This window comes from Oncorhynchus mykiss, chromosome 4 (assembly GCF_057628025.1).
Source record: "Oncorhynchus mykiss isolate SJ-2025 chromosome 4, ASM5762802v1, whole genome shotgun sequence".
NCBI classification, from domain to species: domain Eukaryota; kingdom Metazoa; phylum Chordata; class Actinopteri; order Salmoniformes; family Salmonidae; genus Oncorhynchus; species Oncorhynchus mykiss.
In genome coordinates, this window is record NC_143025.1 from 10723398 (window position 1) to 10748566 (window position 25169).

Here is a 25169-nt window from a genome sequence, read left to right on the forward strand (position 1 = left end):
AGTTTAGCACCATAACAGCAGGTAGCATCCAGTCTGTAACCTAATAGTTTAGCACCATAACAGCAGGTAGCATCCAGTCTGTAACCTAATAGTTTAGCACCATAACAGCAGGTAGCATGTGGTCTGTAACCTAATAGTTTAGCACCATAACAGCAGGTAGCATCCAGTCTGTAACCTAATAGTTTAGCACCATAACAGCAGGTAGCATCCAGGACTTATGTTTCGAACACACCGACAGCGTTATTTCATTTTGGGCCACCAGAATTATTCATTTCCAATGAAAACGCTGCGTTTGCCTCGCAACAATGCGTTGCAGAGGCCGTTGCAGTACGTTCGGTGTGGTGCACACTGTTAGGGCACACTGTTAGGGCACACTGTTAGGGCACACTGTTAGGGCACACTGTTAGGGCACACTGTTAGGGCATACTGTTAGGGCATACTGTTAGGGCATACTGTTAGGGCACACTGTTAGGGCACACTGTTAGCAGTTACTCTCCAATAACACAGACCCCAAAGCAAATCAGGGGGAGGAAAATAGGTTTATTCAAAGAGGACACATCATGCAGGGAGGTAGATGGTCATGCTCCCTGCCCTCAGTGATTATCCCCACAGAACAAAGAAACAGGATGTCATTTATAACCCCCCACCCTAGCCTGACCAATTAGAAGTCCTTGCAGTCCAACTGGGCCAATTACCAAATAACAAGTGTGCTGCTCCAGACTCAATGACCAATGAAAACATAGCACACCTAGCTATGAGTTCAGGACTGACATTCTAAACAGATGTTGAACTGAAAAATCAACTGTTTCCATTGATTGTTATTTCTAGTCTTCTCCGTTGTGTATTTATCTTCAACATGTGCTTACAATACGTTGGATTTATAGAACGTAAGCGTCAAACTGTATTCGTAGACAGCAAAATCGCTGTTGGTGTGTTCAAAGCCTTACTCATAACAGTGGACACTACGTCACCACACTCCCTCTCTTGGTCCTTATCTTGATTTAGAACCTGTGTGTTGTATACATTTCTTTATGAAAATATTTAGCTTACTGCATGACAGTAGCTACAGCAAGGGGGCTACAAACGCATGCTGGGGCAGGGATGCCCTGAGCTCCTGAAGTGAGCACTACTGGAGCGGGTGAGAAGACAGACGCTCCAGCCTTTGGGAATCTCGCTCCAGTCAAATTGGGCACGCTCCTCTCACATACTCTGCCCTGGGTGCACGTTTTGGTTTTTGCCCTAACACTACACAGCCGATTCAAATAATCAAAGCTTGATGATGAGTTGGTTATTTGAAACGTATTGCGAGGGCAAAAACCAAACCATGCACCCAGTGGGGGACCCAGGACAGACAGAATCGCTGCAATAAACTACAGGTATTACATCTTGACACTGCTTCCATCTTGAGGAGAGAATAACAGCACCCACACATTGGTTACCTCTGAAATGGCATCCTTTTCCCAATATAGTGCACTACTGAGGCTTTAGGCAAAAGTGGTAAACTATATAGGGAAAAGGGTGCCAATTTGGGACACAGACAACCATTTGATTTTTAATATGCTGCCTTTACAATCCCGTAAGGGATGGGTTGCCAACTGGCGATTGACACGAAAATGAAAAAGTGAGATTGACTTCATCACTACTTGTTTTTGTAAGAGGTGTTGACAAGCTGAATGCACAGAGCTGTCTGTTTAAACTACTAGCGCACAGCTCGGACACCCATGCATACCCCACAAGTCCAGAACAGACTATAGGAGGAGCACAGTACTACATAGAGCCATGGAACTATCAGGTAACTAATGCCAGCAGTAGAATCAGGTAAAAATACCCCTTATGGAACAGCGGGGACTGTGAAGAGACACACAAATCTAAGATAACTCAATAAATCAATTCTACATCTCACTAAGATGTTTGGTGCAGTATTTATCAATATAACAATTTGCATGAAAACAAGTTGTCTCTCATTGAATCCCTACTGTTGACCAATCACTGACGAAGGGGTGTAGACTTCTGCCCCGAATAGGCTGGCCTCCCGAAAAAAAAAAAAATGTGCCCGAACAGAATAAGAATAAGTCTAAAACTAACAAAAACATCAAAATGTCATCATAATATCTGCACAAACTCTACTGGCTGGGAAGCATTCGGATGCCTTAAGGAGACCCCTTACCTTCACACGACACTCCCTCAGCAGCCCCTCCACGAACCCACGCTGGGTTTGAGTGACAGCTGAGGGGGAGGGGTCAAGCAGCTTAGACTGGCATAGGATCCTCCTCCCCGGAGAGAACTTCTATTGGATGAACACAGAGAACAACAGCCAATCAGACAATGCTAAAGTTGATTCTGAAAACAGCCAATAACTCCTTTCCTGGCCTAGCCCCTACCCATCCTGGGTTTGTAGATCAGACAGAAACAGAGAGGCACTACCTGGACTTGTTCAATAAGGCACATTTTCTTATTCCCCCGTTACAAATAGTTGTTTTATAAATGTTTTCCATTGTGTGCCCTTATGAACACGGCCCAGAAGGCAGAATGGTGTTCACACAAAGAAAGGTAAAGGCATTACAATATTGTTTACATCAGGTCTGGGAAAGGGGCTAGAGGTAGATTTTGGACTATATAACTAAAGTAGGCATTTACCTCTCTCTGGTCATTGTCCAGTCCTGAGGTGGTCTCAGTGGTCACTGGTCTCTTAGGGATGTAACGACTTGACCACCTGCACAGACACAATGTACGGTGTGTGTTTGTGTAGATCATTTGTGTGTGTAGGTAATAGTTGTGTACGTGTGTATATATGGGCGTGTGTTACTTACTTGTTGGTGTGGTGTCCCTGTGCCAATACATCAGCCTGTAGCCTGGGGAAGCAGCCCTGTTGGTGTCGGCCCTGGCCAATCCTCATGTCCAACAGGTGGGGGTGGATGGCTGTGTGGTCAGCCTTAAGCAGCCTGCGCTCCATGGCCTGGACTGGGAACCAGAGGATAATAGAGGTGGGGGATGTGAGTGGGGCCTACTGGAGAAGGCTGTAGGAGAGGCAGCCTCTAGTAACCTTTTCACACTAGTGTGCTGACCCAAGCCATACTGTGCTGCCTGATATTTTCCTGTCACGTAGAGGCAATTCCATGATAACGGAATTACGCCGAATACCCATTGTCATTTCCAGGAACTATGCTGGATATGTAACCAGGCCAGCGCAGTAATAACAGCCATTTAGCAGACTCCGTTATCCAAAGCAACTTATATTAATGTATTTTTGTATGGGGTTGCCCCAGCGGGAATCAAACCCACAATCCAGGCATTGCAAGTGCCATGCTCTACCAATTGAGCCATACAGGACTCTTCTCAATAGTGTATTTTCTACATCATGTTAATTTCTAAATTCTCATTCCTCTGCAGTCCGACATCAAAGGACCATTTGTATAAGCCTCCTTTCAAATCCAGAGTTGTAGATACAACGTCATACTGCATGTCTAATCTGGAAAGCTCTTTGTGCAGAAACAAGGTCATGTGTTGTTGTCGTGATGTGGAAGTGGATCCCTATCTGGTTTGCTTTAAAAATCCCACATTGCTGGGAAACACGGAGGGAGAGGAACTATTAATACAGAGACTGGAGCAGACTTAGTGGTGCAGTCTCTGCAGAGCGCTTGGCAGAACTTCAAAGCCGAGAGTCTCATTATAGGGACACAATGTACTGTTTTCCTCCTCATGTGCTACTTATCCTCCACCCCCCCCCCCCCCCCCCTCCAATCCTCCACCCCTCTAGTATTCCCCGTCACCTTCTCCCCCATTCATCTTTTTATACCTCTTACCATCAATGCCTCTTATTTCCTTCTCTCTCACTTTCTCCCCCTCTCGTGTCTATCTTTTCATTCTCTCAGATTGATACTGAACTCCCTTTCCCCAGAAAATAATATTCCCCATCCCTCTCATGTTCTGGCATTCTACGGTGCTCTGGCAAAGTTTTTCCTCCTTTGTTTCTCTCTTCAGTGGAACTGAGGGAATATAGGGAGTAGAAAGAAATAACAATGACATGACATACAAGGCCAAATAGAATCACCCACAGGCCACTTATTGGAGAACCCTGCTCTATGCTTTGGACAAAGGACAAACAGAACATGTTCATCAGGCAACAAACCCCCCCCAAAAAAGTGGCCTGAAGCACTCATTGTGGTGTACAAAAAGTTATATTCTTTATTCTGTTGTGTTCCCTAACAACCACATGCAGTAATAATGGGAAATATTGGATGAGTACTACTGTAGCATCCCTGAATCCAGTTTCCCCTGAACCCACCTGACTCGTGGAGCACTGTGCACTTCCTGTAGTGCCGGTTACCAGGATCATCCTCGAACGTGTTGTAGAGGCGCTCCCTCTCCAAGCGCCTGTCAAACACGCGCTGCAGTGGCTCCCGGTCTGCCCAGCGAGACAACACCTTGCTGTCTACGAACGATGAAAACATGGCCGTCTCCAGGAACCGAGACAGGAAGTGTAGGTGTGTGGCGGGCTGCGCCGACAGGAAAGAGCCCTGGGGATAGACAAACGCACAAGTACACAAAATGTTAACACTTCACTTAAAATCACTAACAGTGGTAGAATATTGCTTGTATCCTGAATGACAGCTTCCTGTCCATGCATGTTGGATTGCTGATTGAAGGAGTAGGCTATGGATAGGAGAGTCTATGGTATTCATTCAGTGAATGATTGTTGATCGATCTTCATTACCTTATCAAAGTTGCTCGTTCCCTCACGGTTGCCCAGCCAGGACTCCAGGTCGGGAGCGCTATGGATCACAAACTCTTCGTACCTCCCGAACATGGAGGTGAAACGCCCCGCGAACACCTCCCTCAGCTGCACGTTCATCTTGGCTGCCTTCAGCTCCTCCTCTTCCTCCTCAAACGCCCGTCCCAGCGTCTTCCCTCCCGCCATCCCCCCTCCTCCACACCTCCTGGCCAGTGCCTGCAGTCGTTCCAGCACGGCCAACTCCTCCCCTCCCAGGTTCCCATTGCGCCGGTCTTCCATCAGGTCCTCCAGGACGAGGCTGCTGAGGCAGGGGGGAGCGGCAGGGGCGGGCTTGGTGGTTGTAGAGCCCCCGTATGGCTGGAGGCCGAAGCGCAGCAGCACCTCGTTCACTTCCTGGATGAGCTCCAGCTGGTCTGGGAAGAGGGGCAGGTCCTCGGGTGGATCCACACGGTGATTGTCAATGTCCACGAAGCACAGATTGGCCTGGAGAGGGGGATGGGAAGGGAACAGTAAATGTACAAATCTGTTTAACTATCATTATCAAATAAAGGGACCTTTCCCAAAGTGTGCACATGCACACTCCCCATCATGGATTTAGCAGTTAAGGATTGGCTGGTGGGAGTTTCCATCATTGCTAAATCTCAGACAGGGAATGTGCAAGTGCACACTTTGGGAGAAGGCTACGGAATCCTTGTTAAAATGTTCAAAAAGGGAACACAGACCCATCCTGGCAGAGTGGCACAACAAGCAACTCTTCTTCATGTAGATAATGCAGACTGTACAGAGGTCATTACCACTGATAACATTAGGGCCAAGTATGCAAACATCCCATTAAGATCAGAGATTTAACTACGCTCGTTGACGTTAGAACACAATTAGATGTACATATCCTGATCCCATAGGTCTTTGTTCTGTATAGCCAACTCTGTCCAAACAGATCTGGGACTATCACCTCATTCACAGACACACATTTGTTTTATAAATGCAAAACCAGTCAGAAAAATGACTCGACCTCTGGAGAGAAGCCGAGCAGGCACTAGCCTGGCACATAGAACTACGTCAGAGACTGACACCAAACCCTATTCAACAGCATTGACAGTGTGCTCTGCAGGAAGTTGTTGTTTTTTTAACCCCATGTGATGACCGATTCACACAGACTACCATTTGTTTACAATTCTACTTTAAAAAGGTCCACTCCTCAACTTGAAAAACAACAAGACAGTGATATTCTTTAAGAACGGGCATGACAATGGGTATCATTCATTTAAGTTGTCAAACATATCGTAGAATAAGCCTTTAAAGGGTGATGTGATTCAAATGCGTCCCTGCTCCTCTTCTCATGGGAAAGGCGACAAACCCTCTATGATAAACCCTCCCCCCCCCCACCTCGCAGTATGGTGACCCAATTCACCATGACAAAATCTGAGAACATTCCACTGTGATGCATCAGCTAAATTCCATTAAAACAAATCTGTGCCGTTTAAAAAGCCTAGTCTTCGGATAAGGATACAGAAAAATATATTACTACAAGGAGAGGGTTGTATAAAAATAAATTTACAATAGGACACGCTCTAGATGCATTCTGCCATCTGCATTGCTACCTACCATGTTACCCTTATCCTCTCAAGCACACCCAGAAATAAAGTGGGCAATTCTTAAACCCTGTTAATTATTCACGTTGTCCGATGTCTCTGGAAATGTGATGTCCGGTGCCTTCCTCCTCCCACCGTCGCCCACGGCTCAGCACTCTCCTTCTACTGGTGTATTTATGGGACAACTCTACCACTTCAAAAGAAAACTCCTTGAGTTGTAGCCTAAATGGCATTATATTCCCCTACATAAAGCCCTATGAGTCCTGGTCAAAAGTAGTGCACTATATAGGGAATAGGACCTCATTTGGGATGCACAACCCTAGCAAAACGCTTATACAGCATGGTGTGATTTGGGGAGAAGTGTAGGAGATCGCCTGAGGAGATGTGTGAATCTCTATATTTCGTCAGCACCAGAGAGCAGGGGGATATATATTAATATGCAACCAGAATAGGATTCATTTGTACAGGCACTGCAAGAATGCAGCAAATGTTACAGCGCTCTTTAACCGCCCGTTACAAGGCTCGTTACAACGCTCTTTAAGGTTTTCGGAGCCATCATCGACTCAGTGGGTTTTGTCCAACATGCCTCTGGACCCACTCACTGTCACAGTCATACGCTGGACCTAGTTTTGTCCCATGGAATAAATGTTGTGGATCTTAATGTTTTTCCTCATAATCCTGGACTATCGGACCACCATTTTATTACGTTTGCAATTGCAACAAATAATCTGCTCAGACCCCAAGCAAGGAACATCAAAAGTCGTGCTATAAATTCACAGACAACACAAAGATTCCTTGATGTCCTTCCAGATTCCCTCTGTCTACCCAAGGACGCCAGAGGACAAAAATCAGTTAACCACCTAACTGAGGAACTCAATTTAACCTTGCGCAATACCCTAGATGCAGTTGCACCCCTAAAAACATTTATCATAAGAAACTAGCTCCCTGGTACACAGAAAATACCCGAGCTCTGAAGCAAGCTTCCAGAAAATTGGAACGGAAATGGCGCCACACTAAACTGGAAGTCTTCCGACTAGCTTGGAAAGACAGTACTGTGCAGTACCAAAGAGCCCTTACTGCTGCTCGATCATCCTATTTTTCTAACTTAATTGAGGAAAATAAGAACAATCCGAAATTCCTTTTTGATACTGTCGCAAAGCTAACTAAAAAGCAGCATTCCCCAAGAGAGGATGACTTTCACTTTAGCAGTGATAAATTCATGAACTTCTTTGAGGAAAAGATTATGATTATTAGAAAGCAAATTACGGACTCCTCTTTAAATCTGCGTATTCCTTCAAAGCTCAGTTGTCCTGAGTCTGCACAACTCTGCCAGGACCTAGGATCAAGAGAGACGCTCAAGTGTTTTAGTACTATATCTCTTGACACAATGATGAAAATAATCATGGCCTCTAAACCGTCAAGCTGCATACTGGACCCTATTCCAACTAAACTACTGAAAGAGCTGCTTCCTGTGCTTGGCCCTCCTATGTTGAACATAATAAACGGCTCTCTGTCCACCGGATGTGTACCAAACTCACTAAAAGTGGCAGTAATAAAGCCTCTCTTGAAAAAGCCAAACCTTGACCCAGAAAATATTTTTAAAAACTAAATCGGCCTATATCGAATCTTCCATTCCTCTCAAAAATTTTAGAAAAGGCTGTTGCGCAGCAACTCACTGCCTTCCTGAAGACAAACAATGTATACGAAATGCTTCAGTCTGGTTTTAGACCCCATCATAGAACTGAGACGGCACTTGTGAAGGTGGTAAATTACATTTTAATGGCATCGGACCGAGGCTCTGCATCTGTCCTCGTGCTCCTAGACCTTAGTGCTGCTTTTGATACCATCGATCTCCACATTCTTTTGGAGAGATTGGAAACCCAAATTGGTCTACACGGACAAGTTCTGGCCTGGTTTAGATCTTATCTGTCGGAAAGATATGTTTGTCTCTGTGAATGGTTTGTCCTCTGACAAATCAACTGTAAATTTCGGTGTTCCTCAAGGTTCCGTTTTAGGACCACTATTGTTTTCACTATATATTTTACCTCTTGGGGATGTTATTCGAAAACATAATGTTAACTTTCACTGCTATGCGGATGACACACAGCTGTACATTTCAATGAAACATGGTGAAGCCCCAAAATTGCCCTTGCTAGAAGCATGTGTTTCAGACATAAGGAAGTGGATGGCAGCAAACGTTCTACTTTTAAACTCGGACAAAACAGAGATGCTTGTTCTAGGTCCCAAGAAACAAAGAGATCTTCTGTTGAATCTGACAATTAATCTTAATGGTTGTACAGTCGTCTCAAATAAAACTGTGAAGGACCTCGGCGTTACTCTGGACCCTGATCTCTCTTTTGAAGAACATATCAAGACCATTTCAAGGACAGCTTTTTTCCATCTACGCAACATTGCAAAAATCAGAAACTTTGTCCAAAAATGATGCAGAAAAATTATTCCATGCTTTTGTCACTTCTAGGTTAGACTACTGCAATGCTCTACTTTCCGGCTACCCAGATAAAGCACTAAATCAACTTCAGTTAGTGCTAAATACGGCTGCTAGAATTCTGACTAGAACCAAACAATTTGATCATATTACTCCAGTGCTAGCCTCTCTACACTGGCTTCCTGTCAAAGCAAGGGCTGATTTCAAGGTTTTACTGCTAACCTACAAAGCATTACATGGGCTTGCTCCTACCTATCTCTCTGATTTGGTCCTGCCGTACATACCTACACGTACGCTACGGTCACAAGACGCAGGCCTCCTAATTGTCCCTAGAATTTCTAAGCAAACAGCTGGAGGCAGGGCTTTCTCCTAAAGAGCTCCATTTTTATGGAACGGTCTGCCTACACATGTCAGAGACGCAAACTCGGCCTCAACCTTTAAGTCTTTACTGAAGACTTATCTCTTCAGTGGGTCATATGATTGAGTGTAGTCTGGCCCAGGAGTGGGAAGGTGAACGGAAAGGCTCTGGAGCAACGAACCGCCCTTGCTGTCTCTGCCTGGCCCGGTTCCCCTCTTTCCACTGGGATTCTCTGCCTCTAACCCTATTACAGGGGCTGACTCACTGGCTTACTGGGGCTCTCTCATGCCGTCCCTGGAGGGGGTGCGTCACCTGAGTGGGTTGATTCACTGATGTGGTCATCCTGTCTGGGTTGGCGCGCCCCCCCCCCCCGGGTTGTGCCGTGGCGGAGGTCTTTGTGGGCTATACTCAGCCTTGTCTCAGGATGGTAAGTTGGTGGTTGAAGATATCCCTCTAATGGTGTGGGGGCTGTGCTTTGGCAAAGTGGGTGGGGTTATATCCTTCCTGTTTGGCCCTGTCCGGGGGTGTCCTCGGATGGGGCCACAGTGTCTCCTGACCCCTCCTGTCTTAGCCTCCAGTATTTATGCTGCAGTAGTTTATGTGTCGGGGGGCTAGGGTCAGTTTGTTATATCTGGAGTACTTCTCCTGTCCTATTCGGTGTCCTGTGTGAATCTAAGTGTGCGTTCTCTAATCCTCTCCTTCTTTTCCTCTCTCGGAGGACCTGAGCCCTAGGACCATGCCCCAGGACTACCTGACATGATGACTCCTTGCTGTCCCCAGTCCACCTGGCCGTGCTGCTGCTCCAGTTTCAACTGTTCTGCCTTATTATTATTATTCGACCATGCTGGTCATTTATGAACATTTGAACATCTTGGCCATGTTCTGTTATAATCTCCACCCGGCACAGCCAGAAGAGGACTGGCCACCCCACATAGCCTGGTTCCTCTCTAGGTTTCTTCCTAGGTTTTGGCCTTTCTAGGGAGTTTTTCCTAGCCACCGTGCTTCTACACCTGCATTGCTTGCTGTTTGGGGTTTTAGACTGGGTTTCTGTACAGCACTTTGAGATATCAGCTGATGTACGAAGGGCTATATAAATAAATTTGATTTAACCGCCCGTTACAACGCTCTTTAACCGCCCGTTACAACGCTCTTTAACCGCCCGTTACAACGCTCTTTAACCGCCCGTTACAACGCTCTTTAACCGTCCGTTACAACGCTCTTTAACCGCCTGTTACAACGCTCTTTAACCGTCTGTTACAACGCGTACTGGAATGCCTGTTATTAGAATGACTGAGTGTACATTAGACTGCCGGAAAGCACGTTGGATTGTTTTGCAAGGTCAGTGAATGCCTGTCAAAATGTGTATCACAATGCCTACTGGAAAGCTATAGAGAATGTGAATTAAAATGCTTCTAATTCCATGTGGTAAAGCCAATTTAAAAAAAAATGGGATTCAATAGTGGATTTAAAACGCACTAGGTATATGGATTCAGCAACCTCGACCTAGAGAAATAGGAACTTAGGAATGAGTGGCAACATCGTTTGTCCTACAGCATCACAAGTGCAATACATTCATCACTCCTTCTTGGTCAGGTGGTTATTAAAGAGAATGTGTTCACAATAAGTCAACTGGTTAAATAAAGCCATTTTGGAGGATAAAAGTGCCATTACATGGCTACAGTCCCAAACACAGATGACTAAGTACATGCCATTCTAATACTGTACCTCATTGGACAGCTCCAGAGTGGAGCGTTGGGCGCCGTCCCTCCTCTGGATACCCATGAGGAAGGGCACTGGTGCATCCAGGAGGTGGTGCAGGGGAGCGGGCAGGATGGGCAGGTAGATATGCTGCCACTGGAACGGGAACAGCAGGGTGGTGATGCCCTCTGCCACAGTCATCAACCGCTGGTAGTCTGGAGACAGAGAGATGGAAAGACAGAGGGAATTGGACCTCGGTGTACTAATGTGTTTTATTGTTGTTAAGTTGTTGTCGTCAACCTTTTGATAGTATGGGAGACCGAGACGGAGGGGGGAGATTTTAAATTGTTGCTGATTTGAGGAATTTGACCCTGGTGGTACTCATATCATGGATACATGTGTTGCATTGTTGTGGTGAAGTTTTAGTTACGATTAGGTTGTGGTCTGAATCTCAAAAGTGTGCACTCATACAGTCACCACCATGGACTAGTGTTGGGTTTCCAAACCCCAGTCCTCCAGGGGCTACAACAACGTGTGCTGTTCGGGGTACAACTCCAGTACCGATATAATACTTTAAAGTGCATGATGGGAATTGAACATGTTTAGGTTAGAAGGAAAAAAACCCTAGGTTGTTGATCTTTCAGCAAACACTGCCTGGTCCTTTGGTCCTCACCTTGTGAGTAAAGCAGGATCTGGGTCTCCAGCAGCACAGATGTGAGCAGTCTCACCAGGTTCTCCACCCCCAGCAGAGAGAAGGCCTCTCCCAGTGGGTAGTCCCCCAGCGGGAGCTCCTCTGGGCCGGGCTGCTGGCACACGATGGGCCCCTGGACCCCGTGGAACCGGAGCGACCGACCAGGCGGCGGCGCGGGCACCTCATACAGGATGTTGTGGATGTAGCTCTCTAGGGGCAGCGGCGGGGCGGCATGCGATGTCACAGCCTGGTGCAGCTGGGACAGGAAGTGGCGGGCGGCGAGGAGGAAGGGAAGGGGCGTCAGGAGGCAGAGGGCCTTGGAGACATACAGGGTGTCCCGGGCTGGCTGGAAGGAACCCACTGTGCAGCCCAAACAAGCCAACAGGGGACGCTCTGCCAGGGAAGCAGCATCCGACTCGTCCAGGCTGCTCACCAGAGAGTCCATGCTGGATGTGGAGGGGGAGGAGGCGGAGGAGGTAGAGTGAGAAGAAGAAGAGGTGGAGTGATGCTCGACGTGGTGCATCTGATGGAGGGTCTGCATCGCCGCGGTGATCTGGGCGCTCGTCACCTCCTCGTAGTACATGTGCACAAAGCCGTAGGAGTGTGTGCCGTCATCCCGAGCGACCGTGAAGGAGTGGAAGTGGGAGTCGCGGCTGTCCGTCTGACTACGGAATGACAAGCCTCGTGGCATGCAGAGCTGGGGAAAGAGAGAGAGATGGAGACAGAGACGAAGGGAGGAGAAGACAGAGGGGAAGGGTGATATTGGAGAAAAAAAAGGAGGATGAAGAGGTGGTGTGGGAGAGATATGGACAGAAGAGTTGGGATGTTTTAGAGGACATAGCAGAGGAACAAAGGAGAAAAGGTAGAGAGCGGTAGGAGGAGGTGAAGAGGGAAAATACTGAAAGAATGACAGTGTCAACTGCCTTCAATAACATGTTCTTTTATCAAACACACAAGAAATTATGGGCAGGGATGAGGGGTCAAATCATTCTGAAGAGACTCCATTCTGACAAAAAACATTGAAGACTAGCAGTTTTTTTTTTTAAGAAAGAGGGCCCTTATTTGCCTCCCGAGTGGCGCAGCGGTCTCAGGCACTTCATCACAGTACTTGAGGTGTCACTACAGACCCGATTTCGATCCCGGACTGTCACAGCCGGCCGCGACCGGGAGACCCATGAGCCGACACACAAGTTGTGTAAAAGTCGTTAAAATAAAGGACAAAGGGGTCTTGTTTGTGGAGAGAGTCAGAGCTGAGTGTGGCTCCATGAAAAGGTGCTCTATCCATCTGTTACAAAGTACTTCAGTGTCTGTGCTCACAACAGGCGTCAGCTTCATGAAAAAACAACATTTGTTTATTGGTTCATTTAAAATTAGATGCTGTCGAGTTCCTGCCTAGTGCTTTCATTATCCAGACAAGAATGTGCCATTAAACAACTTATTTTATGATTGAAATGCCATACATTTTGAAAGAAACTAATGTCTCAAAAATGCTTCTTAAAAATTATTACACTTGAAACAGAAAATATTCTCATTTGCATAAAAGAGAAATGCATTGTGGTACTGAAGAACAAAACAAAGAAGGGATGTCACAGCAGTTCCAAACCATCAGCTTTTTGTTCATTACTTTCAATTGGTTCAATTACTAATTTACACTGACAGATTTGCGACAACATCGTTAAACCCCAAAAACGTACATTAACAAAACAATAGTGCACAAACTGATAAAGTCCCCAATTCTGTAACAGAATACAACAGAATGTCCACAATAAGCTGCACTGTAATTTAACATGACACACGTTGTAATGAATGCAATAAATTAAGCTGTTTTCACATGGACACATTACAACCACCTCTAGAAAGGGCTAAAACAGTCTAAATGCCATAAAAATAATGACTTAACCCTCTTCTCTGAATAGAAGTTCTCTAAACGTATCACAGCTCCACTGTCTTACCATGTTGACTGCATCTCTGTTGAAGGGACTCCTGTCTGTGCTCTCAGGGTAGTGGGCCAGAACCTTGGACCTGAAGGACCTCCGGATGGGGCTCTGCTCAAAGCTCTCACCTAGCAAAGAGATGAGAGAAGACGGACAGATGTTGAAATAGAGAGAAGGAGGGTAGAGACAAAGAAAGAGTCAGCGTTGCAATACTGGCACAGACAAAATCAGAGGGACAAGTGACCTTCATCGCCGCACTGAATTCTTAATAAGGGGACATGGTGGAGAACACTGTGGTTACCAGACAGGGTTAGGATTTAATATCAGAGACAGCACAAGTGTTTACCCTTCATTTGACACCAGCGAAAAACCATGTGTGTGTTTAATCCCTTTATTGAGCTAGAGGTGAGATTGTAGAGGGTCGAGACAGAAGCCGTGAGACCAGAGCAAGATCTTAAGGTAGCCCGCTAGCCATTTTCAGACAGGGCTAGTAGAAAATGTGGTCCTACTGTGAAGATGGGAAGCCCTGGGAGACCCAGATCACAACCACCCCAGAGGAGCTTCCACAGCAGCTGCCGCACCCTCCATCCCCTCACGCCGCACCCTCCATCCCCTTACGCCGCACCCTCCATCCCCTCACGCTGAAAATGAGTAAAGGTTGTAGAAGCAGGAGCAATGCACAGAATGGATCCCAAATTAACGGTTTACAGTACATGCTGAACCTAGGGTCTGATAAAAATAAAATAAAAAGATTATCCTTGGTTTGGCACTGAAGAGAAGGAAAGAATTCCTTAAAAAAAAATTAGAGGCCGTTTGAGTGCGTCACCAGTGACACGCACTTCCTCTGACCTTGATGTATTACCTTGTCTGCCTGATGCATCTCCTGCCTCTCACTGTCCCCTGTGTCAGCTGCCTGATCCACTTACATACAGAGAGCTCTCTGTGTGTGTGTGTGTGTATATATATATCCTGGGTACCAGAAAAGTCCCCACTGGGAAAGTAAGTAAGAAATTGTACCAAGTGGGGACATTTCCCATGTCCCAAAGACAAAGGCTATTTTAGGCTTACAATTAGGGGTTAGGAAAAATAGTATTTGGAATTGGAATAAGATGTTAGGTCCCCACAAGGATAGTAAAGCATATCCTGTGTATGTAAGACACAGGGAAGTACACTCACTACCTCATTTAAAGCATCACAGTCACTCTCCTTCCCTTGAGTGCACCACTCTTCACAATACTACTCTGCCTGGCATTTCCACACACACACACTGCTCAAAAACACATCTTGTAATCTAATGCTTTGACGCATATCCACTTATCCAGCCAGATTCCAGCATTCCACCTGCTACTCTGATGACGCACGGAAAGCCGAGAACAGTGAGGATGCCGAAGGCAAGAGATGGAGCTTTGCATCAGGCTGGTGGGTGGGTAGTAATGAAGGTTGGGCTTTGCATCAGGCTGGTGGGTGGGTAGTAATGAAGGTTGGGCTTTGCATCAGGCTGGTGGGTGGGCAGTAATGATGGTTGGGCTTTGCATCAGGCTGGTGGGTGGGTAGTAATGATGGTTGGGCTTTGCATCAGGCTGGTGGGTGGGTAGTAATGATGGTTGGGCTTTGCATCAGGCTGGTGGGTGAGTAGTAATGATGGTTGGGCTTTGCATCAGGCTGGTGGGTGGGCAGTAATGATGGTTGGGCTTTGCATCAGGCTGGTGGGTGGGCAGTAATGATGGTTGGGCTTTGCATCAGGCTGGTGGGTGGGTAGTAATGATGGTTGGGCTTTGCATCAGGCTGGTGGGTGGGTAGTAATGATGGTTGGGCTTTGCATCAGGCTGGTGGGTGGGTAGTAATGAAGGTTGGGCTTTGCATCAGGCTCGTGGGTGGGTAGTAATGATGGTTGGGCTTTGCATCAGGCTGGTGGGTGGGTAGTAATGATGGTTGGGCTTTGCATCAGGCTGGTGGGTGGGTAGTAATGATGGTTGGGCTTTGCATCAGGCTGGTGGGTGGGTTGTAATGAAGGTTGGGCTTTGCATCAGGCTGGTGGGTGGGTAGTAATGATGGTTGGGCTTTGCATCAGGCTGGTGGGTGGGTAGTAATGATGGTTGGGCTTTGCATCAGGCTGGTGGGTGGGTAGTAATGAAGGTTGGGTGCTAGGAAGAAAAAAAACATCCTGAAATGCAGGACTACCTGAAATTGTCAAAAAAGACACGCTTGTATAACGATCTGCTACTGTGTGTGCACTACTGAATACGACTCTGGTGGGTGGGTTGTGCACATGCAATGTTATGAGAACAGGGAAGCCATGTAGGATATCAGTATGATAAGGAAGAGATTCAGAGCTGGTATTAAAAACGACACCATCTTGCTGAGTGTTGTACCGTACCGATTCTCTATTTGATTTTAAATCAAGGGACATGGCATGCAGATATGTGATGAGTCATCACAGTGTGGTCTTTGTGTTTATCTACCAGGCCTTGATCTTCCTCAGGGCCTCGTCGTCAAGAAGAGAACGATGTCTGGTTGCCATGGTAGCCATCTCCGCTGGCATTACGGTTTTCATGGCCTTGAAGAAGCCAGTCATCAGCTGATGCAATTAGTTGGGTGAACAGACACACACACACACACACACAGTGTGAAAGCTATTTAACCCAAACCATGCCTGGGATTGTTATTTGGGTTTCACTGCTCAGTGCTCATGTGGACTCGCTGAACCGGTTCTCCTAATGCCTTACAATGACCCATTTAAAAACACAAGCCCCTGAAATGAATAGCTTCCAGAGTGTTGTGTCAGAGATGGAAGTCAAATATTAGGAAGTTGCTGGCCACATTAAAATGAAAGATTTTAAGGAGACAAAGAAAGAGAGAAATGGAGAGTGGGGAAGAGAGGGAAAAAACGGTAGGAGGCGAGGGGGTTCAACTGACAGAAAGAGAAGTGGGATGGAGAGATGTAGGAAGAGGGAGCTAACAGGAGAGATGTAGGAAGAGGGAGCTAACAGGAGAGATGTAGGAAGAGGGAGCTAACAGGAGAGATGTAGGAAGAGGGAGATAACAGGAGAGATGGTGAAGCAGGAGATAACAGGAGAGATGGTGAAGCAGGGAGCGAGGGTGGCTCGTTATGGTTCTGTGGATGGAAGATTAAAACGGTGCCTCGGTTAGGCTGTGTGACTAAATCAGCTCAGCCCACTCCAGAGACTGCAACAGATCTGCTGGCTGGGGTAACAATACCTAAACGCATTTAACCCTTCATGAAGTAACACCAGCAAAAGCAAGATTCTCCTACGTACATGTCTGCTCACACCACTTCTGCCACAAGGGATCAGTGATTACTCAGAGGAAGGAAGGAGAAAAGATAGAAAGAATGAAGGATAAAGTGAATTTGCTTCAGAAGAGGGCCTCAGTCTCACAGTTCCACTCCAGACACTGCAACGTCACCCAGACACTGCAACGTCACAGTCACCCAGACACTGCAACGTCACCCAGACACTGCAACATCACAGTCACCCAGACACTGCAACATCAGTCACCCAGACACTGCAACATCACAGTCACCCAGACACTGCAACATCACAGTCACCCAGATACTGCAACATCACAGTCACCCAGATACTGCAACATCACAATCACCCAGACACTGCAACATCACAGTCACCCAGACACTGCAACGTCACCCAGACACTGCAACGTCACCCAGACACTGCAACGTCACCCAGACACTGCAACGTCACCCAGACACTGCAACGTCACCCAGACACTGCAACGTCACCCAGACACTGCACGGAATCTCAACACCACAGGATCCCACTCCAGCATGGATGGGTTTCTCAAGGGGCGTTTAGTCAGAGTCACGACAGTCCTCAGCCTCAGTAAGAGGACCATGTTACGCCACATATTACCATTTCATTATCAAACTGGAGGCTTTTCAGTAGGCACACTTACAGAACAAAACTAAAATGGGAAGGCAGTAACAGACCTTGTCCAATAAAAAAAAAATGGCTCGACTTGGTTTGTTGAGAAACGGTTTAAAAGATTTTGATACGGTGTGCTCTAATGAATATTGCTGATTGATCACAGGATGATCACAGGATGACATCTGGTTTTCATTGGTCTATATAGATGTAATGTTTGAAGATTCCAAACGCATACAATTTCATATGATCCTAGTAGGCTTACTGACTGTTAAACACCCAGTTCTCATACAGCAGATATACAGAAAGAGGAGGGATCGGACACCTAAAGACGATGAAACAGCGGACATATCTGAACATATGATTAACAGTCATGCGCAGCTTTTCATCCTTCAAACGGACAGATAGAGACAGAGAGACAGGGATGACTGGATGAGTGAGAAGATTTCATCCTTGCCTAACTCAATTGCTCCACCACATTCAATTCGTCATACCCTTGGATGGGCAGATGATGAGGAGGAGGAGGAGAACGAGAGAGAGATGAAGGTGGGTTGAGAGATGAAACGACAGAATGAGCAGACACGGTCTCTCATTCAATGAGCAGACACTGCCTCAATTACAAGATCCTCCTACGTCTGTCTCCTGGTTGAATAAATGTAGCAGATGTGGTTTGCCGAACTATGCTTTCTCAAATTATATCTAACCTTGCCCCCAGACTGGAAGACTAGGCTTTCGCACAGAGGGATAACACATTCTTGAGAACGGAGGACTCAGGTTTGATCATTGATTGGTTCCAGAAGCAACCAAGAGTTCACAAGATAAAAATGTTAGTCACCAGCCTTTCATATTCAATTGTATGGAACATAGCCTAATCGGACTTCAGTCCATCCTTGTCTTCCTGTTTGCGATATTTCAGCATCCCTGACCATCCCACTGTGGTTCCCGTCTGACACCGATGTCATTCCCTGTGAGAGTCACCCGTCCGTTTGGAGCCGGGAGCTGAAACCATGGCGACCCGGCATTCCAGCTGGGAACATCATGTGAAATTTGATTAGGGCTGCAGAAACAGAGGCATCTATTGAGGGGCCAACAAGAGAAGATTGTTTCTTTCAAGTCACTCTCCATTTACAAAACACACATGAAAATAAGACAACTCTCAAAAAAAACGTTGACCATCGACAGATATGCAGACACACACACCCCTCAAAGCAACACATCTATCTACCGACACAAACAAATCCATGAAAGGCAGTGCTGCCTTGCTGCAGCAGAGATTAGTATGACCTGATGTTACATAAGCAGACAGGTGAAGGCCAGATCCACTAGCAGCAGCAACTGCCCCCCCGTCCTTTCCTTTTCACTGACAAACCTGATAAGGTGATCCTCAGCAGGGGGTGTTGTGAATGTGAGGGGGTGTAAGGGTAGGGTTTTTCACAACCTGACACAAACACCAGGCTAGATAGGATGTATGACGACAGTCTTGGAGGGTTAAATGTGTCCGGTTACCACCCCACCATGTTCCCTGGAGACCTATTCTACGGAGGATATTCTGCCTTGGATGCTCAGTCCCCTGTCCTGTCCTTCTCCCCCACCTCCATAAAGAATATAGGGTGTGACTGTGTGTTCTGTGAATTTGACAATGACAGAGGGGCAGTGGGAAGATGGTGCAGATGGTTCTATTCTGAATAACGCATTCCTTGCCTCTTCTTCACTTGGGACTTAATTTGGAGAATCCAGTATACCAGAGCTTGCAATATACAATTTACACACCACAGGGATTCTCTCCCAGCCCCCTCCCTTTGTGCATGACAAGTAATTTTTCCAACAATTGTTTACAGACAGATTATTTCACTGCATTACAATTTCAGTGGGTCAGAAGTTTTACATACACTAAGTTGACTCCGACAGCTTGGAAAATTCCATAAAATTATGTAATGGTTTTAGAAGCTTCTGATAGGCCAATTGACATCATTCGGAGGTGTACCAGTGGATGTATTTCAAGGCCTACCTTCAAACTCAGTGCCTCTTCGCTTGACATCATGGGAATATCAAAAAGAAATAAGCCAAGACCTCAGGGGGGAAAAATTGTAGACCTCCACAAGTCTGGTTCATCCTTGGGAGCAATTTCCAAACACCTGAAGGTATCACGTTCATCTGTACAAACACTAGTAGGCAAGTATAAACACCATGGGACCACACAGCCGTCATAACGCTTAGGAAGGAGACGAGTTGTCTCCTAACGATTAAAGTACTTTGGTGCGAAAAGTGCAAATTAATCCCAGAACAACAGCAAAGGACCTTGTGAAGATGCTGGAGAAAACAGGGGGAAAAAAAAAGTCTCTATATCCACAGTAAAACGAGTCCTATATTAACATAACCTGAAAGGCCGCTCAGCAAGGAAGAAGCCACTGCTCCAAAATCCCCATAAAAAAGCCAGACTACAGTTTGCAACTGCACATGTGGACAAAGATTGTACTTTTTGGAGAAATGTCTTCTGGTCTGATGAAACAAAAATCAAACTGTTTGGCCATAATGACCATCGTTATGTTTGGAGGAAAAAAGTGGATGCTTGCAAGCCGAAGAACACCATCCCAACCGTGAAGCACGAGGGTTGCAGCATCATGTTGTGGGCGTGATTTTCTACAGGAGAGACTGGTGCACTTCACAAAATAGATGGCATTATGAGGAAGTAAAATTAAGTGGCTAGACATCAGTCAGGAAGTTAAAGCTTGGTCGCAAATGGACAATGACCCCAAGCATACTTCTAAAGTTGTGGCAAAATGGCTTAAGGACAACAAAGTCAAGGTATTGGAATGGCCTTCACAAAGCCCTGATTTCAATCCTATAGAAAATTTGTGGGAAGAACTGAAAAAGTGTGTGCGAGCAAGGAGGCCTTACAAACCTGACTTAGTTACACAAGCTGTCATTAGGAACGGGCCAAAATTCACCCAACTTATTGTGGGAAGCGTGTGGAAGGCTACCCAAAAACAATTTAAAGGCAATGCTACCAAATACTAATTGAGTGTATGTAAACTTCTGACCCACTGGGAATGTGATGAAAGAAATAAAAGCTGTAATGAATCATTCTCTAATACTATTCTGACATTTCACATTCTTAAAATGAAGTGGTGATCCTAACTAACCTAAAACAGGGAATTTTTACTTGGATTTAAAGTCAGGAATTGTGAAAAACTGAGTTTAAATGTATTCGGCTAAGGTGTATGTAAACTTCCGACTTCAACTGTACATACATAATCTCATATTTGGAATGAGAAAGAAGGATTCAAGAAAGCTACACTGTGAAGACAGTTTTCTAAAAGCAGTGGGTGACTGATTACCTAACGATCAACTGCTGGGGGAGAACAAATGGTGGCGATTCAACATTTAAAAGAAAATTAAGATTTAACAGAAAAATATGACTGCCGAAATTCTGGTCAGAGCCGATAGGAAGGCCAACCACTGCTTTAGGCATTCATCTTCGCGGTATTATCTCTTATAGATAATGTCATGAGAGTCTAGCCATATAGCTCTGGATGTGACCACTTCCCCCCACCCCACGTTTCAGGCACTACCGCAGCGTCACTGTGGTTGACTGTCATGGTCACCATGGCAATCTGACGGCGCTCCACCACTGCATCCAGGAGACCTGACCAGAAGAGGCTCCGACAACCACAAAGGAGTTGGCTACAGAAGAAACAGACTGGCAGCCAGGGGAGTGTTCACTACATAGGATGGTGACCATACCAGTATCGTAATATTTTTTCCATGGCAAAAATGAAAAGACAAAGCAGAGTAAACTATTTGGTCCTTTAAAAACCTGCTGTATGTAAAATAGTGTAGTGTAGCATGGAAAATAAATCAATGTGACAATGGTAATGATGTTTGTTAACAACATTAGGGCTGTTTTCCTAAAGAAGTTAAAACATGAAGCGGATTTGTTTCCTTGCTACGATACTAACGAGTATCGCCATACTGGCATCATCCCAGCCTTAATGGGTATACCGATTCCCTACAGGCACGAAACAGAAGAATCTGAAAAGGAGTCAAATTAACCTGTACCATCTGAACTTGTGAGGTCTAAGGTGGTGCAACGGTGGCTCTGCCCCACCCCATCTCCTCCCCTGATGATTCCAGTCTCACAGACCACCATCCGCCTCCCATCCTGTTATCTCCTCCCCTGACAATTCCCCCCGTTATCTCCCCCCCTGACTATTCCCCCCGTTATCTCTCCCCCTGACGACTCCCCCCGTTATCCCCTCCCCTGACGATTCCTCCCCGTTATCCCCTCCCCTGACGATTCCTCCCCGTTATCCCCTCCCCTGACAATTCCTCCCCGTTATCCCCTCCCCTGTCAATTCCTCCCCGTCTCATCCTGTCATCTCCTCCCCTGATGATTCCTCCCCTCCCCTGATGATTCCTCCCCGTCTCATCCTGTCATCTCCTCGCCTGATGATTCCTCCCCGTCTCATCCTGTCATCTCCTCCCCTGATGATTCCTCCCCGTCTCATCCTGTTAATATCCTCCCTGTCCCATAATGTTAATATCCTCCCTGTCCCATCCTGTTAATATCCTCCCTGTCCCATCCTGTTAATATCCTCCCTGTCCCATCCTGTTAATATCCTCCCTGTCCCATCCTGTTAATATCTTCCCCTGATGATTCCTCCCTGTCCCATCCTGTGGTACACTTGAGTGCTACTAGTCTGGGTCATGTTCATTGATTATGGCGCAAAATGTTTTTTTTAAATGTTGAGCAACAGGAGAAAAAAAAGTTTGGATAGTTATTTTCAAATTGTTTTCTTCGGTTACCAGGTAGAACAGAAAACCAGCAGGCTCAGGACCTCGTAGGGCAACTTCAGTCCTGACTGGTGTCACACTTTTACCCCAGCTAATACACCCCAGACACCCAACTCCAATAATCTAATAATCTTCAGTTAAAAATGCAATTAGTTCAATTTTAAAAAGCCGTCTTTGCTTGGGATGGGAAAGCATGACACCAATCCAGAATACCCTGGCCTACATGGTCGGCATCAGCCGTTCTCCTCTAATAACTACACAACCCCATCCCCCAGGGACGTGGCTAGTGTTCAGACTTTATAATGACAATAAAAACACAAAATATGCTGTAATCATGGATATATATAGGCCAGGCATGGGAAGCTCCAGTTCTCGGGGTCAATGCCCCAGTAAACACACCTGACTCCAATAATCAACTAATCATGATCTTCAGTGTATAATTCTCAGTTGTGTTTGTTAGGAATGGAGAGAGCATGACACCACCCCGGCCCCGAGGACTGGAGTTGCCCATCAGTCAAAACTGTTAAATATGAATTGATTGAGAAGGCAATTTTAAGGGATTTCTATATCTGCTCAACTGTGACTGTCACGACAATAAACACTCCCTGCTGACCGTCACGGTCTCAGCTGTTTCCCCGAAGTCTCACCGATACTGGATGGATAGGCACCATTGCACTTCTCACCTGACTAAACTCGATAAAAAAAAATGTAAAAACTCGGACGGTCGCCCAGTCACTTTGATAAATCAATTGATTGAAGACCTCTTGGTGATTTCACCTTCAATTGCGTTGGCAAATTCGGCAGTTAACGCTTTTTTAATGATTATTCTATATTATGCTATAATAGGCTATCAAAAAACAATATTTACCAGCTAATTCTTCGGGTTCTAGACCAGTCTCCGTATCCAATCCACACACCACGAAGTGCTGGGCGAAGCGGCACGAAGCCGAGCCTGTGGCAGAGGTAACCCCGCTCATCATCGGTTTAGATGTGATAGGCTACTCCGTCCGTCTCTATTCCACGCTCTGGATCTCCATAGTGTAGCCTACGCAGGTCAAGTGAGACGTTTCAAACGAACTCCTCGTATTATATTTGGGATGAAATGTGCCCTTCTGTTCTCCGTCCACGGTCGGCAGACTAGTGTCAGCCCGTTTTTGATTGTGTTGTCGAGGCACAGGCAGCCTATTTTTGGGAGGATCTCAATTGCATTCTCCTTGCGTACTTTCTCCACGCCTCCTTCTCAAAACCCATTGGATGAGAAAACCAGAGGTTCCTCCCCTCTGACTTTCTCCTCCAATGGGTTTTGAGGAGGAGAGAGGATACGAGTAGGACACTATTGAGATTTTCCCAAAGTGGGATAAGGGGAGGAGGGGAGAGAAAGGGAGGGCAGAGATGGAGGAGGGGGGGAAGAGAGGAGGGGGAGGAGGGGGGAGAGAGGAGGAGGGGGGAGAAAGAGGGAGGAGGGGGAGAGAGGGGGGAAAAGAGAGAGAGAGGGAGGGGGAAGAGAGAAAGGGGGGAGAGAGAGAGAAGGAGAGGGAGGCGGAGAGAGGGAGGGAGGGAAGAGAGCGAGAGGGCTGGAAGAGAGAGAGAGGGGGAAGAGAGGGAGGCGGAAGAGGAAAAGAGGGAGAGGGAAGAGACAGAGAGAGAGAGAGGGAGGGGGGTAAGAGAGAGAGAGAGACCCCAAAAGGCCTGTGGTGTTGATGGTATCCTCAATGAAATGATCAAATAACAGACAACAAATTCCAATTGGCTATACTAAAACTCTTTAACATCATTCTTAACTCTGGCATCTTCCCCAAAATGTAGAACCAAGGATTGATCACCCCAATCCACAAAAGTGGAGACAAATTTGACCCCAATAACTACCGTGGGATATACGTCAACAGCAACCTTGGGAAAGTCCTCTGCATTGTCATTAACAGCAGACTCGTACCTTTCCTCAGTGAAAACAATGTACTGAGCAAATGTCAAATTGGCTTTATTCCAAATTATCGTACGACAGACCATGTATTCACCCTGCACACCCTAATTGACAAACAAACAAACAAAACAAAACAAAGGCAAAGGCAAAGTCTTCTCATGCTTTGTTGGTTTGAAAAAAGCCTTTGACTCAGTTTGGCATGAGGGTCTGCTATACAAATTGATGAAAAGTGGTGTTGGGGGAAAAATCTCAGTAAGACAAAAATAATGGTGTTCCAAAAAAAGTCCAGTCGCCTGGGCCACAAATCCAAATTCCATCTAGACACTGTTGCCCTAGAGCACACATAAAAAAGATACATACCGTGGCCTAAACATCAGCGCCACAGGTAACTTCCACAAAGCTGTGAATGATCTGAGAGACAAGGCAAGAAGGGCCTTCTATGCCATCAAAAGGAACATACAATTCGACCTACCAATTAGGATCTGGCCAAAAATACTTGAATCAGTCATAGAACACATTGCCCTTTATGGTTGTGAGGTTTGGGGTCCGCTCACCAACCAATAATTCATAAAATGGGACAAACACCAAATTAAGACTCTGCATGCAAAAATATCCTCTGTGTACAATGTAAACTCAGCAAAAAAAAAGAAACGTCCCCTTTTCAGGACCCTGTCTTTCAAAGTTAATTTGTAAAGATCCAAATAACTTCACAGATCTTTATTGTAAAAGGTTTAAACACTGTTTCTCATGCTTGTTCAATGAACCATAAACAAGTAATGAACATACACCTGTGGAACGGTTGTTAAGACACTAACAGCTTACAGATGGTAGGCAATTAAGGTTGCAGTTATGAAAACTTAGGACACTAAAGAGGCCTTTCTACTGACTCTGAAAAACACCAAAAGAAAGATGCCTAGGGTCCCTGCTCATCTGTGTGAACGTGCCTTAGGCATGCTGCAAGGAGGCATGAGGACTGCAGATGTGGCCAGGGCAATAAATTGCAATGTCCTTACTGTGAGACGCCTAAGACAGTGCTACAGGGAGACAGGATGGACAGATGATCATCCTCGCAGTGGCAGACCACATGTAACAACACCGGCACAG

General features: G+C 46.1%; 1 protein-coding gene across 1 annotated transcript in view; it reads right to left on the reverse strand.

Annotated features, from left to right (window-relative positions):
- Window positions 1-23493, reverse strand: part of LOC110521259 (DENN domain-containing protein 5B) — a 42235-nt gene extending 18742 nt beyond the window's left edge. The window contains exons 1-9 of the mRNA XM_021598714.3: window positions 23013-23493; window positions 13470-13579; window positions 11500-12214; window positions 10854-11041; window positions 4715-5215; window positions 4286-4517; window positions 2811-2961; window positions 2638-2713; window positions 2168-2287 (exon numbers count right to left, since the gene is read on the reverse strand). Of these exons, the coding sequence (XP_021454389.2) occupies window positions 2168-2287; window positions 2638-2713; window positions 2811-2961; window positions 4286-4517; window positions 4715-5215; window positions 10854-11041; window positions 11500-12214; window positions 13470-13579; window positions 23013-23124 (2205 nt within the window). The 5' untranslated portion in view covers window positions 23125-23493. The remainder of the gene's footprint in view (window positions 1-2167; window positions 2288-2637; window positions 2714-2810; window positions 2962-4285; window positions 4518-4714; window positions 5216-10853; window positions 11042-11499; window positions 12215-13469; window positions 13580-23012) is intronic.
- Between the last annotated feature and the right edge of the window lie 1676 nt (window positions 23494-25169).